The sequence below is a fragment of the Humulus lupulus genome, chromosome 1 (assembly GCF_963169125.1).
Source record: "Humulus lupulus chromosome 1, drHumLupu1.1, whole genome shotgun sequence".
NCBI lineage: Eukaryota > Viridiplantae > Streptophyta > Magnoliopsida > Rosales > Cannabaceae > Humulus > Humulus lupulus.
This window is the reverse complement of record NC_084793.1, coordinates 103,657,445-103,673,663: the sequence shown is the minus strand read 5'-3', so window position 1 is coordinate 103,673,663 and position 16,219 is coordinate 103,657,445. Positions and strand designations below refer to the sequence as shown.

The window sequence follows — 16,219 nt, the reverse complement described above, 5'->3', positions numbered from 1 at the left end:
TTCATTTAACTGTTAAGAGGAAGTTGGAGTATTTATAATGTAACTAAAAGTAGAGGACTATAACTATCAAAGTACAAATCATATGGTTTTCATTTCGTTTCTAGTAAAGGGTTTGTAGGGAAAGGTGAGCTTTGGAGTACGGATACTGACCTTGCTCACCTACTCTAATAGAAGTCCACTCTTTTCACACAATGGTTCTAGGCTAGGAAAATTCATGATACCTAAATATGTAGGTTTACTGGACGAACTTGAATGAAATGTACGAGATATGGATTGATTAATAAGAAGGTTGTCCCAGAGAAATTTTCTTTTACAACTATCATCAACAAATTTATTACATTATTGTTGGATTAAAGAGTGACATAATGAAATTAAGAACTACTATTGCAATTACTCACTGTTTTTACTACTCAAAAACGTATATGTAGGTGAATCAGACTTAGCTAATGTAAATAAAATTTAACCATTAAAATTATATTTACACTAAAAAATTAATGAATAACTTTTAATTACATGTTGTACACAGACATTGTAACGCCCTACTAATCAGTGACCGTTACGATGTGTGTTATAAATAGTACTGGACTTGTTAAACGAGTCATTTGAACTAAAACATGTTATTAAGTAACTAATAGCTCAGGTATTAAAATTTTTGGAGAAAGGAATAAACATTTTCATTAAAAAGTTTTAGTCTTTACAAGGGATCCCAAGATAGGAGTTTAAAGGTTATTTACAACTTAAAAGATTACAAAATAACAAGACCTAAGTGGCAAAATAGGGTCCAACTCTAGTTTCTCTGTGATATCTCGACCGTAGAGGTTGAGCAGACTGCATATGTATACATAGTCACTCTTTCTAGGACAATAGCGCTGTCGTGCTATAATCTAGGGTGGTCGCGCTAGATCGTCAGAAACCCAAAAACGGCCCAGAACATAAGCGTTATTCCCCAATTTTTCCCCCTAAGATTTCTACTATTCCAAACCGAGAATTTCAACCCAAATCAGGTACTTTCCACAAAATTCAGACAATAACAATCTATACAACCTAGGTACATTATCCACAGCACTAAATAACCACATAGATACAACAAAACCTCCTTAAAACCAAAAAGCTTCAACTTTAACCTAAAAAACACCATTAAAATACCAAGACCAGGGGTCTTACCCCTGAAAGTCCCCATGAAAATTGAACTCCTTAAGTGGAAATACTCCTAACGGCCTCAAGTGTCTTGCAAGAAGCTTCATTGCACCAAATACTTAACAATTAATTTTCATTACTCAATAAATCCCGATAATTTACCAAAATACCCTTAAGGTCACCCGGAGCTGGATATTTTACCCCATTGTGAATTTTCTGGGAAATTACTCAATAGGATCGTCTCGTATCGAGTAACTAAAATATACCAACATAATAATATAGTCTCAATCATAAATCGCATATACTTACAATTATACTCTAAGCCAGTCAAAATTACAAAAATAACATTTTATGAAAAAACGGGCCCACATCATTTTAATACACTTTATACTATTCGCATAATAATATTCAAAAGAAATCAGAAAAAAAAAAGGAATAATACTGCATATTTTAAAAGTAATTTATAAGGTAATTTGGATGACAACTATCAATTGCCCTCCTCCCACTGTGGACACGTGTATTAGAAGAGGTGGATGATATGCTGCATGTGGAGAGTCTTGAAAGAGTGTCATATAACCTTTTTTAACATCATTAAAAACGGACACGTCACTCAGGCCTCCTAATATATATATATAGACAGAAGTCCATGGTCAAGCAAAGCCTTGCCACATACACACTCCAAATATCAAAACCCTTTGAACTAGATACTCGAAACTCAACAATGAACTTCCATACCTCACCTCATTTCTCAAGCCAGTGGGAAACATCTGCAGCTAGTAATGGAGAACCTAGTTTTCCTAGTAGCTCCTGAGGACAACCAGTAGGCGGTGATGGCCTCTACGTCCTCCAAATGGTGATGCAAAGGCTGGAGGCTATTCACATGCAAAATGCCATGTTTGCTAACATATATCGCCAGGTTTTCAAGAATAGCAACTCTTTCATGCAAAAGGTTTCATCTCTAGAGGTTGACTTAAAGGAGCGAACAAGGCAATATAACCAGCCCTTTTTACAACTGTCCGTGCGAATGTATATGATGGAACAAGCTATGCTGTCTATGAGAGCCGGATTGGATGAGTTGGGGATGCTAGTCCATACTTTGATGTCCATGCAATCTGAGTGGAGTGGAGGCACCGGCCATCCTTTGGGAACCAACTTAAGTCTCTAGTCAAATATGATAATTACCACCCATAGTAAAGTCTAGTTTATCTTGGAGTGTTCGAAGTAAGATGGAGGTCTCTTTTTGAGAAGCAATTTCTTGGGAATATGGGTATATCATGTACTCACATTTCCTTGAAAATGTTGTAGTGGTCACAGTTAATAGTGGTATGGGAGGGTGGTAAGATGATTTTTTTTGTTGTTGCTCAAAGTTGAATGTTATATGTTAACTAGATGGTGAAGAAAACTACTATGGATATGTTTGTAATGCTTATTTTATTAGAATGTAGATCACTTAACATTTCTTCAGCAATATATGTCACCTTTTATATAATGAAACCACTTTGATCACCTTGCATGGTATTACGACCACTAGATTGAACCAAAAAATGGGAATATTTCGTGTAATCTGTCCATTCAAGTAGAATAGATCCACCCAACTAGAATACATCCAACAACCACGTGGAAATAGATATTATAAATGCATTTAGGTACTTATGTTTGGGAAATGCCCATAACATATATTATTTATTTTTATTAAATAGGTTTGTTATTTGAAACTATACAAAGTGGTTTATGGTTTGAGAATGTCTATTACTATACAAAAGATGAATGATAAACCTGTTCTTGGAAGTTAATATAATCCCATGAATTTGTTATCTTGAATGGTCATATATAATGGCCGAGCCATTATTTTATTTATTTTGCTGAAAAAGGACATAAAATTATGAAAAATAATGACGCATGGTACACACGTTCATATATGACTATACGATGCCTATTGTAGTGATCTGTCATACTAATCTCACTAAATTAATTTTATAATAAGATGATGATTGTTTTCTGAGATGCACCAAAATCCTGCTTTGTCCACGTCGCACAAATTTCACCAAACTAGTCATCAATCCGTCTGTTTTTTGTTCAACTACTTTGTAGGCTAACTGATCAGCATAGAAAGGTTGTACCTCTTTTACAAAACCAAGTAGAGGATTAGGGTAATCAACAATAAAAGGACAGATGAGTTTTAATTTTAATTTTTGTTTCGAAATAACAGAGGTAGCAAAGTCCTCCAGCAACACGGACTACAATAGAGGTGATTCTGATTAACAATCAGTAATACATTGTTACAAATTTTGGTAGTGGAATCTCATAACAGAATCCATACTTAATGAAAGTGTGTTTCTATAAGAAGGATACACAATTTGGGTAAAAGTATTTCTTAACACCACAAAAAAAAAAAGAGTAAAAAAAAGGTTAAAGAAGAGGACAATCCATAAATAATATTTTAAAATAAAGCAAAGTCTATGGTCCGGGAACTTAGCCTACGTTGCCATCTAGATCATACTTACTAGTACTCCATATAGGAATAGTCTTCCTGTGGATCTGATTTACCTACCTAACACGGCAACAGAAAAATTGTGTTTGAGGGTACAGTTTATAATCCAAGGGTAGGTGTAGGGCTAGGAAACTCTAAAATAATAATAAAAGCACCCCAGTTCAAGGCCTTACTTCCTAGTATTAAACCCTTCCATATAGAAATGATTAGTGGTGTAATTGATCTGCCATCAACCACCACACAATAGAATAAAGAATAGTGTATACGTTGTTCAATAAAATGATCACAACAAGAGTTTATATGGCCTTGTACTGAATAAACCATTTTTAACAAGAAACCTTAGTAACCTCTACTTTCTGGAAAGGAATTAGTAAAGACAAGTGGATCATAACAAGATAACCGGTCATTTAGATAATCATAAAATGTGTGGGGAACAAACGAGGCAATATTACAAGAGAACACAATTATGAACATATACATAACCGTAATTATCCATATAATCTCTTAAAAATTTAGTTCAATCACTAAACTACATAGAAGAATACAGTTATTGATAAATTATAAACAATATTATGAGCATTAAATCCATAAATCAAATTTAAAACAACATTATATGCTCATGCAACAATCCAAGAACACATTTTATTTAGAGCATTGATTTAGAATCTAGAGAGCATACCTCCCATATTGCCAATCCCTTCTTGAGCCATTTCCTCCCTTAGCAATCTTCAATTCACCTACAAAAACAAGTGCAAAATGCAAGAAGGACCTAATGGATAGCAAACCCTTACCACAATACCACATGCTTATCTTCACCCAACAACATATATGTTCTATATATATGTCTCGTATGCCTTCTTACCCTAAGGGGTATATTGGGCCTATTGAGCTTATATTATTAGATATGGTGCACTATGGTTTAATGGGCCAACCTATAGTCTTTAGGGTGCTACCATGTGCCTCAAATGCAATTATATTAATATTAACCATCCCATTATGGTCTTTAACTATTCGTAGGCACTCTAGAAAATGATTGTGATAATGGAATTATGTTTGTAATTATATTAGTCCATATAAAATTCTAACATTCTCCCACTTGGACAATATAATCAAACCACCATAATATTGTCCATCACTAAAAGACATTCTAATAAATCTTATATAATATCATATCGATAGGATACATATATTATTTATGATTCGGTCTTGAAGACATTCAAATACAATAACAATCATTAAACCAAACATGCATGCGGTACATTAATTTGAGACTATGCGCATTCGTCTCTTTTGTACCTATCACTTCATCAAACAACAATATATATATATTCATATATGACAACAATAATAAGAAGTGACTTCTAATATCATTATGCATGTTTCATAAATACAAGTCATAAGCATTCCACACAAAATACTAGCATCTTCAATACATAAAATAGCTCCCACTAAACTCAGTAATCTAGGCCCCTAGTAATCCCATACGGGTAATGTGTTATGCAAACACACATATAGGTAAGCCTTTCGTAAGTGGATCTGCCAACATGCTAGCGGTAGACGTGTACTCAATGGTAATGAGGGATTCAGCAACTTTCTCTTTAACGAAATAGTACTTAATATCAATATGCTTTGAGCGAGAAGTACTTCGAGTGTTCTTAGAGAAAGCTACAGCTGTAGAATTGTCACAATACAATTTTAGCGGCCTCGAAATGGAGTCTACAACACCCAATGCTGAAATGAAATTCCGCAACCATATTGCTTGACAAGTAGCCTCATAACATGCCATGTACTCTGCCTCCATCGTAGAGGAAGCTGTGAGAGTCTGCTTGACACTTTTCTACGAAACAGCTCCTCCAGCCATCATATATATGTAGCCTGAAGTAGACTTTTTATCATCTACGCATCCTGCATAATCGGCATCACTAAACCCAACTATATCAAGAGTGTCAGCTCGCCGGTAAGTCAACATATGATCCTTGGTACCCTGAAGATACCTCATGATCTTCTTAGCCGCTTTCCAGTGACTAAGTCCAGGATCACTCAAGTATCTACCCAACACACCAACAACAAAAGCAATATCTGGGCGTGTGAATACTTTAGCATACATCAAGCTACCTACAAGCGACGCATAAAGAAAAATCTTCATTTCATCTCTCTCTTTATCATTTTGCGGACATTGGGCCTTTGAGAACTTATCACCCTTCACTATCAGTGCCTTCCTAGGAGAACATGCATGCATATTGAATCTTTTCAAGATCCGATCAATGTAAGTCTTCTGAGACAAACAAAGAATACCATTAGCCCTATCCCGAAGAATCTGAATCCCAAGCACATAGGAAGCCTCACCAAGATCCTTCATATCAAAATGGCTAAACAAAAGTTGTTTTGTCTCAGACAACATATCAGAATTATTAGATGCAAGCAGGATGTCGTCAACATACAATACTAGAAAAATAAAGCTGCTCCCACTGACCTTCATGTATATACATTGATCTACTACATTCTCCTTGAAGCCATTTGCAGTGACAATCATATCGAACTTGAGATACCACTGCCTTGATGCTTGTTTAAGCCCATAGATAGACTTTTTGAGCTTGCAAACCATGTGTTCTTTGCCAGACTTCTCAAAACCAATAGGTTGAGTCATGTAAACATCTTCAAATAAATCTCCATTCAAGAAGGCAGTCCTCACATCCATTTGATTGAGTTCTAGATCAAAATGAGCAACTATAGCCATAATGATTCGCAACGAATCTTTGGTGGAAACAGGTGAAAAGGTTTCTTTGAAATCAATACCTTATCTCTGGCTATAGCCTTTAGCCACAAGCCTAGCCTTATACCTTTCCACTTGCCCATTCGAGTCACGTTTGATCTTATACACCCATTTGCATCCAATGGGTCTGCAACCTTTGGGTAATTCAACCAACTCCCAAACTTCATTTTGTGACATAGAATTCAACTCATCTTTCATTGCATCCATCCACAATACAGATTGAGGACTATTCATAGCTTCTTGATAGGTAACTGGCTCAAAAGTGTCTCCCACATCAAACTCATGTTCCTATAAATAGACAAGGTAGTCATTAGGAATAGCAGACCTGCGGGTTCTCTGTGATCTTCTCACCATAGCTTCATCATCCCCAATATCAAGATTTTCACCTTGTTCTTGATTTTGAGGTTCATCATGAGTTTCTACCGGAATCTGTTCAATCACAGGGTCATCAATAGGAGCGGAAGCGACAGGTACAGGGACAAAAATGTGTTCTTTCCTGAAAACAATTTCTCTTGACCCTTGACTTGAACCAAATTCATCCTCAAAATAGACAGCCCTATCTGAATCTATAACCCTGGTGGTGTGAGATCGACAATAAAATATGGAACCCCTTGATCCAATAGTGTAGCCCACAAAATAGCCACTAATGGTCTTCGGATCAAGTTTCTTAGACTGTGGATTATAGGGCCCCACTTCTGCTTTGCAACCCCAAACATGAAAATGACGCAAGTTTGGTTTCTTACTTGACCATAGCTCATAAGGCGTCTTTGGGACAGACTTGCTGGGCACTTGATTCAAGATATAAGCTGCAGTCTTTAATGCCTCACCCCATAAAAACTCTGGCAAACTAGAATGAATCAACATACATCGCACCATGTCAAGAAGAGTGCGATTTCTCCTTTCAGCAATTCCATTCTGTTGGGGTGTTCCTGGCATTGTATATCTTGCATCAATGCCACATTCCTGTAAGTACCTAGCGAAAGGCCCGGGGTTCCTTCCACTTTCATCATAACATCCATAATACTCTCCACCTCTATCAGAATTAACTGCCTTGATCTTCTTTCCCTTTTGAAGCTCAACTTTCGTCTTAAAAATCGTAAACGCATCTAAAGATTCAGATTTTTCACGAATGAGCTCAACATGGCCATACCGGGAAAAGTCATCAATGAAGGTGATAAAGTATTTATAACCACCCATAAAAGGCGGAACAAAAGGCCCACAAATATCAGTATGGATCAACTCCAACAAGTGTGCACCTATCTGTTTTACTTTTTTTAACCTTGGCCGTTAACTTTCCTTTAATACAATCAACACAGGCAGTAAAATCTGAAAAATCTAGATCTTGAAGAACCCCATCTTTCACCAACCTTTGCATTCTATCTTTAGAGATATGGCCTAAACGTTTGTGCCACAACATAGAAGATTTTAAATCTAACCTTGCACGTTTAGAACCAACAACAGTATTAAGAGAAGTAGAAACAATAGGACTAACATCATGCGAAACAAGTTTATATAAGTTTCCACATAAAATTCCATTGCCAACCAAAAGAGAGTCACGATACAAATTAAGTTTTCCAGTTCCAAAATGAAGACTATAACCCAGTCTATCCAGAATAGATACAGAAATCAAATTCCTCCTAATACAGGGTATGTAAGCAACATCCTGTAATTCCAAGAAGTGTCCTGTATTCAATTGTAATCTGACTGTCCCCAAAAATTCAACTTTGACTTTTGTATCGTCTCCCATGTACACATGCTGCTCCAAACTACTCGGTCTTCTTCGACTTGTCACTGCCTTTCTTTTCTACGTGAGCTTTGAGCTTTCGACAATAAGCTTTCTTGTGCCCAAAGTTTTGAAAAAAGTTGCATTTTCCCTTGAAAAACTCATTCTTATGACCAATAGAAGATGAGACTGACTGTCCACTCCCTTTAGAACTAACTGTTTTCTTCTTATGATGCTTTTGGTCACTAGAGTTACTAGGAGTGAACGTTCTCTTGTGAGAATTATTGGGATTTGTCACCATGGAGATACTTCTTGCCCTTCCCTTTCTCATGTCCTCCTCTTCCTTGGCAAGAATAGCAGACATCTCTCCAACAGTTCATTGCTCCTTCTGAGCATTGTAGCTTGATCTGATTGAATCAAACTGAGATGGAATGTTCTCCATCACCAACCACACCATGTAATCCTCACCAAGGTCCATATCCATGGCCTTAAGTTTATGATAGTGGCCCATGAGCTTGTCAATGTGAGCCCTAATGTCACCTGAACCATCATAAATAGTATGATGTAGCATGTTCAAGTGTTCATTCTTCTCATTCTTTGAGAATTTCTTATACTTTTCCTTAATGGCAGTAAGAAAATCCTTTGCATTTTCAGACTTGGGAATACTATCATGAATGGATTCGTCCATGTGATATCTCATAAGCATTAAGCAACAACGATTGGAGTGTTCCCAATCCTCGTAAAATTTCTTATCCTTCTCAGTAGCATCATCAGCAGGCTTAGATGGTTCATCAATTCTCAAGGCCAAGTCCATTTTCATGAAGGTCAAGTTCATCGTGATATTTTCAATCCATTGCTTGTGGTTGGTTGCATTCAGCGTCAAGAGGGCAGATAATCTCGGAATGCTTACAGCTGAATGAGAAACAAGAGCAATAACTATTAAATACATGTTATGATAAACCATGTCATTTGTGCTCTTTTCTCATCAATATATGATCGCAAAATAACAAATGATCATTATGTATGCTAGAGTTCTTAGACAAACACACAAAATAGAACTCATATACAGGTAAGAACAATCTATTAAACATTATAATCAAATACATTAATTTACTATCGAAAGGATAGATAAATTGTGATTCATAATGTTTAATAAATTTTCTTCACCATATTAAGCATCCTTACCAAGCAGTTATTATTGATAGGATAATTAATTACTTATATAGATCTTAATGTAATTTTTGAGGAAAAACACAAAATTTAAATAAATAATTATTTAAATGTTCCTCTTTACTAAACAATTCACATGCTTATTCTTACGATAGGCAAGAAAATAAACAATAATTGTTGACAATATATAATAAGATTCATGCCACAAAAGATAAAATACAAATACAATTATGAATAAAATTCATGGATTAATCTTGTGCATAAACATATATAAAATAGGGTATTAAAATTTGAGTGAAATGGTGAAAAATTGCCCAAAATGGACCTCCCACGCGCCTAAAAATAGGTCTGTTTTTTTTTTTTTTAAGTAAGCCCATACGACATGTAGTTTTTGAAAAACAACATGTCTTTTTATATCCAAACTACATGTCGTTTTATAGCCAAAACGATGCATTCTTTTCCCCTTAAACGACATGTCATTTTTCGTCGTCCTTGACCTCTGAAAATTGGGCATCCGGGTCGCGTTCGACCCGGTTCGGCCCGCGGGTCCGACCCGACTGGAACTACCTTCTCCGACCACTATTTTGGCCACTGTAACGTGGGTTTTCTTCCCCTCTGCGTCGCCGACGGCCCTAACATCTCCATTCTCCCCATCTCCCAACCAAAATGTCAAAACAATATGAAATCCAGAAATGGGTTTCCACCATTTTTGAGCTCTATGAAAAGCTCGGTTTCATAACAATACACACGAATTTTTTGTCAAAAAACATTGTTAAAACCCAACATACATTATCAAACCCGATTTCCCTCATTAATATATCATGATTTCGAAAATTTTGTGAAAAATCAGATTTTGAAAGAATGGGTTTTTTGTCTAAAATCAAGCCCTAAAACTCAAATGACCTTGCTCATGATACCAATTGATAAATTGTAAACAATATTACATTATATGCTCATGCAACAATCCAAGAACACATTTTATTTAGAGCATTGATTTAGAATCTAGAGAGCATACCTCCCATATTGCCAATCCCTTATTGAGTCATTTCCTCCCTTAGCAATCTTCAATTCACCTACAAAAACAAGTGCAAAATGAAAGAGGGACCTAATGGATAGCAAACCCTTACCACAATACCACATGCTTATCTTCACCCAACAACATATATGTTCTATATATATGTCTCGTATGCCTTCTTACCCTAAGGGGTATATTATTAAATATGGTGCACTATGGTTTAATGGGCCAACCTATAGTCTTTAGGGTGCTACCATGTGCCTCAAATGCAATTAGATTAATATTAACCATCCCATTATGGACTTTAATTATTCGTAGACACTCTAGAAAATGATTGTGATAATTGAATTATGTTTGTAATTATATTAGTCCATATAAAATTCTAACAGTTATATCATCAAAATATGTCAAATGTGATTGGTATGTAAAGCAAAATAAAATGTTATTGAACACATCATACACGAATGGAGTAGAACCTTTATTAGATCGCGTGTTGTATGCTGCCATTAAATGGCTGGCGAATAGAGGGAATTATCAAGTTAATCACCACCAGTTTGGACATCATCTTCCAAATGTGTATTCAATGAAGGAAATTAGTGATCACACACCTGCAACTTATTCTTCAGCACCACATCCTTCAAACGCTTCTCATAAATGTACACTCCTAAAAAAAGTTTACTGCAAAACCAATCAGAAATTTGAAACTTATTTGAAGCTATGGACAATATAAAAAAGTACTGAATATGGGATATATAACAAGATTTCAAGCACATATCATGATGCATTTGGTGCCATTACTAATTGCAATTAATAAAAAGAGGTTGGTTGGTGAACCCACCAAGAAGTTCAATCCGAGAATTATTCATGTTAATTGGTAGTTGAAACCAATTAAAGATGTCTCCCTTATATACGGCCATCAAAATGGTAAGCAAGTGAGTCCAAATAAGATATAAAGACAGCAGCCATTGAGTGAACTAAAATGGTCCCATCCAAACCATAATAATTCATTTCTACTTAGAACAACTCCAATGGTGGCTACCCAATGGTGGCTTAACATGTCCAAATCATCCAAAAATATAATTTTTTATTTTCTCTCTCATCCACATCACTTTTGACAATTTTTTTCATAAAAATGTTCCAATGCTAAGCCACCCAAAAAGTTGTCAACTATGGCCCCACATATTATTATTTAATATATTATTTTGTAATTATAAATATTGTCACACTAAATTTTTTAAATCCATATATTAATATAAATAAATATTACATCAAATTTAAATTAGACGAATTTTAAAGGAGCTTATAAAATGACATAATCATCATTAATCAATCTAACATAATTAAAAAAATGCTAATTAAAATGATTTCCAAAATTTGACCATATGTGCTCTACCAAGTCTACCTGAAGATTACGATGAATGTTTCTATCACGAATTTCAGCATTTCTTTGAAGCATTGTCGGGAAGTCAGAAATAGGTCCATGCAATACTTCAACCATTAGGGTGTTGGCGGGGCCGTCATCATAATTAAAATCAAACAAACTCTCATATGCATCTCTTTCATCATCGACAATAATGTTGTGCAATATGATGCATGCATACATAATATCTTTGAGAATATCTCTTTGCCAAAAACGTGATGGTCCTCGTACAATAGCAAAACGAGATTGAAGTACTCCGAATGCTCGCTCAACATCTTTGCGTGCCGCTTCTTGGCATCGGGAAAATAATTTTCTTTTCTCTCCTTGAGGCAGTGGGATAGTTTTAACAAATGTACCCCACTCTGGATAGATACCATCTGCTAGATAATACCCCTTGTTGTATTGTGTGTCGTTTATCGTAAAATCAACTCTCGGAGCTTGCCCTGGTAAGATATCAGTGAATATTGGGGATTGATTTAACACGTTGAGATCATTATTGGATCCTGGAACACCAAAAAATGCATGCCATATCCAAAGATCTTGTGACGCAACTGCTTCGAGCATGATTGTTGGTCTGCCGTGATCACCTCACGTGAATTGACCTTTCCATGCAACTGGGCAATTTTTCCATTCCCAGTGCATACAATCAATGCTTCCCAACATGCCTGGAAAACCACGCACCTCCCCCATTTGAAGTAAGTGACGAATGTCCCCAACATTGGGCCGTCTTAAATATTCGGTCCCAAAAATATCATTCACTCCTCGAACGAAATTGACTAGACATTCAATAGCGGTAGTTTCACCAATTCAAACATACTCATCAACATAATCGGCAGGCGCTCCATATGCCAACATTCGCATAGCAGTGGTGCACTTCTGTAATGGCGAAAGCCCCCTTCTACCGACTACATCAAACCTCGTATGGAAATACTCTGAATGATTTTCTAGAGCTTGCACTATGCATAGGAATACATGTCTACGCATTCTAAATCTTCTTCGAAATTGATATTATGTATACACTGGTTCATCAGAAAAGTAGTCATCGAACAAACGTTGGTGTCCTTCTACATGACCTCTATCAATGTGGGTCTCTTTCTTCCTTGTCTTGTTGAGCTACCCCCATCCATGAGTGCTTTGAAATATTGATCATCATGATCGTCACTACACTCTGCAATTATGATATCCTCTAGACTCATATTGTAGTATGGATTCGGAGAATTTGGCGAATCCATTGTTGAACTTAGAGTATATAATATTTGGGAATGAAAGATGAATGAAAGAGTAAAATGAAGGATTGAATGGAGAGTTGAGTAAAAAGAATATTGAAATTTGGTATTTATAGACATGGTGGCCGTTAAAATGTAGCCGTTAACATAAAAGATAATTTATTTAAATAAAATAAAATACATAATAATGCGGTTGATAAAAATACATAGCAATTACAACTTCAGGATATTATTCTTAATATAAGTACACAAGTTTTCATGATCTTTCTTTTGTTCAGGAGTAATATGCAACGTGTCCATGATGAGATAATCCATGTATTTTGTCATCCTATTATCTTCTGCCTCTTTCTCCTTTATCGTCGCCTCTTTCTCCTTTATTGCCACCAATTTCTCCAATGCAGATGCTTTCCGATCACTAATCTCTATAAATCTAGCATGTGTGTCTTTTTTTTCCTTCCCTTTTCTCTTTGCTGCCTTTTGGCCAATAGGGCGCACTTCACGTACTTCATCATCATCACTGATGTCTGCATTGGAAGAAGAAGTAAATGCCCCTGTATCTGACACCTTTGTTCTCTTACCACCTTTTGGTTGGTACATTGTATTCCATTTCGGCTCATCCTTTAGCAATCTCCAACAGTCCACAAGCAGAAAATTTGAGTTGTTATTTTCATATTTGTACAATTGATGTGCATTCTCAAGAATTTTCCCATCAGACCAACCACTGTGATGTGCTTGCTATACTCGTTTATAACACCCATTGAAACGTGCCACCTTTTGATTCATCTTGTTCCAATGATCTTTGCATTGCCTTCTAGTTCTTGCTTGCTCGCCTTTTTGGTTGGTGTTGTAGTATTCTACGATTCGAGCCCAGAAATGTGTAGAAGTTTGGTCATTCCCCACAATGACATCCTTAGATGTATTAAGCCATCCACTTATCAGAAGTATAGTGGCTTCCTTGCTCCATTTGACTTTACATTTATGCCTTGATTCATCTTCATTGTGTAGAACTACATTTTCCAACCCTTCAACACTATGTTTAGGTTGGGTTTCAGAGACAGATGTCGATGATGTTTCACGATTCAAATCAATACTAGACTTTTCCATACTTAGCCTATAATTTCTTGAAACCATTTCGGGTTGGTGTAGGGAAGGCATATGAAATGCATATGGTAGTGAATTTGTTGGTGTGAAGAATGAAGCTTGTTGGGGTGTCTCAATAGAGCCAAAATTTTGGTAAGGGTAAGAGGACATGAGATAATTTTGAGAATTTGGAAAACTTTGGTTAAATTGACAATATTAAAAATTTGGATTTTGAGGATTAGTAGAGGGAGTATTTTGAAAGTTTTGATTGAAATGAGAATATTGAAAATTTGGACTTTGGGGATTGGTATGTGGAGAAAATGATGAATTTTGAAAATTTAGATTTTGGGAGTTGGTATTTGGAGAATTTGGAAAATTTTGTGGAAAATTTTGAGAATTTTGGGAATCCATTGGTAAGAAAAGAAATTTTGTGATATTGATAATTTAGAAGAAGATGTATGTAATGGTGTGAAAATTGAATGAAATAAATGAGTATTTATACAAAATTAAAAAATCATGTGATAAACGGTAATTAAAAAACGGTAACAAATTTTATATATATAAACAGTTATATATATGTGTAAAATTTTTTATTTATATATATATATATATACAATATTAAAAAAAAGGAGAAAGTACCGTTGCCTCACAGTGGCAACGGTGCCTTAATTTTCTTCAAGCCTTCAACTCCTCCAACGCATGTCAGAAATGGTCAACAAGCACTCTTGAAGGCAACTTGCATTGAGGCTGGCCTTAGAGCCTATATCTCCTAAAACTTATAACCTAGGTCATTTAATAACATAGGATTTCAGAGGGTCTAGCATTCCATCAATCTTGGCTGCCACTGCAAGAAAATAATCTTTTAGCTACTAAAAAATTGGTAGCAAATAATGTTTTTTTGGTAGCTAATACTTTTTTCTACCAAAAGTTTTTAGTAGCTACTTCATAGCTAATTCTCCGTAGGTGAAAGTATTTTGCTACAAAAAAAATTAGTAGCAAATGATCTTCATTTGCTACCCAAAATTTAGTAGCAAAAAATGTTATATCTAGTAGAAAAATAATTAATTTTTTTGCTACCACAATTTGGTAGCAAATTACTTTATTAGATTTATAGAATTATTAGTAATTCTATTTTCTAGTAAAATTTGGTAGTAACATACGTTAAATTTTGTAGCTGATAAAATATTTTACAATAACAAATGGAGAAAGGTTCTTTATTTGGTAATGTGAATTAATTAAAAGTTTTTATTATTTTTTATACCAAGTATAAGTTAAATTTTTTTAAACTATTTTAATATTAATAATAAAAGATCATAAAAAAACATTAAAATTAAATTTTCATAACACGAAGAAAGAATTTAAGATTGAAGATAAATGAATATTTTATACATACATATACATGACAAGTACAAGCTAAGATAACTTTACTGAATTTTTTTTTTACAAAATAGTATTTAGTACAATGCTAATTTTTCAACCCTCCCAAACTGTTGTTGATGTTGAATCCTCTTTAAACCAGGAGTATTAACAAGAAAATAATGCAATTTGAATTAGATGATAAAAAAATATGAAAAAAAAGTTATATTACAATCTATCGTGTAATAAATAAAAAACTGAATAGTTCAAAAAGAAACAAGAAACGTAAGGTCAAACAATAAACATAGAAGAATTAATATATATATATATATATATATTAATAAAAGAGTTGAAGAACATCAAATAAAAGTAGAAATGATAAAAGGAAAAAAAAAGAAACCAATTATAATTAAGTATTTATACACTACCTTCATTGAATTAAAGAGCTGTGCGCAAATAAAACTTCATCATAAGTTTAAATATGTATATGTATATATATAGAGAGGAAGAAGAATTAAACGAACGGCAATTTTGTATTTTGTTTTTCTAAATCAATAAAATCTTAATTGATTCATTAAATATATATATATATATTAATATTTTGTTAGATGCTTGAAGTAATGGGTTAGTGGTGAGACGATGTGTGTTTGTGAGAGAGAATTTATGAGAGTCAGTTACAACGTAGAAAGTGAGAAAATATGTTAAAGTATACAATATATATCTTGTATTATTTATTATCTTAATTATGACTTGCATAGTACATATTTAGTAGATATGTATTTATATTAATTCTATGTCATTGAAGATTAATTATTTTTTATATTATAT

At 34.6% G+C, this 16,219-nt stretch overlaps 1 protein-coding gene across 2 annotated transcripts; it reads right to left on the bottom strand.

The window, feature by feature from the left end:
* Window positions 1-2,788: 2,788 nt before the first annotated feature.
* Window positions 2,789-11,017, bottom strand: LOC133815385 (uncharacterized). 2 transcript variants are annotated; one of them, XM_062248234.1, is made up of 4 exons: window positions 10,918-11,017; window positions 10,786-10,823; window positions 10,310-10,367; window positions 7,715-9,036 (listed from the first exon to the last, which is right to left on the bottom strand). In XM_062248234.1, the coding sequence occupies exons 3-4, from the start codon at window positions 10,314-10,316 to the stop codon at window positions 8,501-8,503; spliced, it is 543 nt and encodes a 180-aa protein (XP_062104218.1). In that variant the 5' UTR covers window positions 10,317-10,367; window positions 10,786-10,823; window positions 10,918-11,017; the 3' UTR covers window positions 7,715-8,500. The 2 variants fall into 2 exon arrangements, 1 of the variants encoding a protein (XP_062104218.1); XR_009884821.1 differs by lacking the exons at window positions 7,715-9,036; window positions 10,310-10,367 and adding an exon at window positions 2,789-3,688 and having other exon boundaries at window positions 10,786-11,011.
* Between the last annotated feature and the right edge of the window lie 5,202 nt (window positions 11,018-16,219).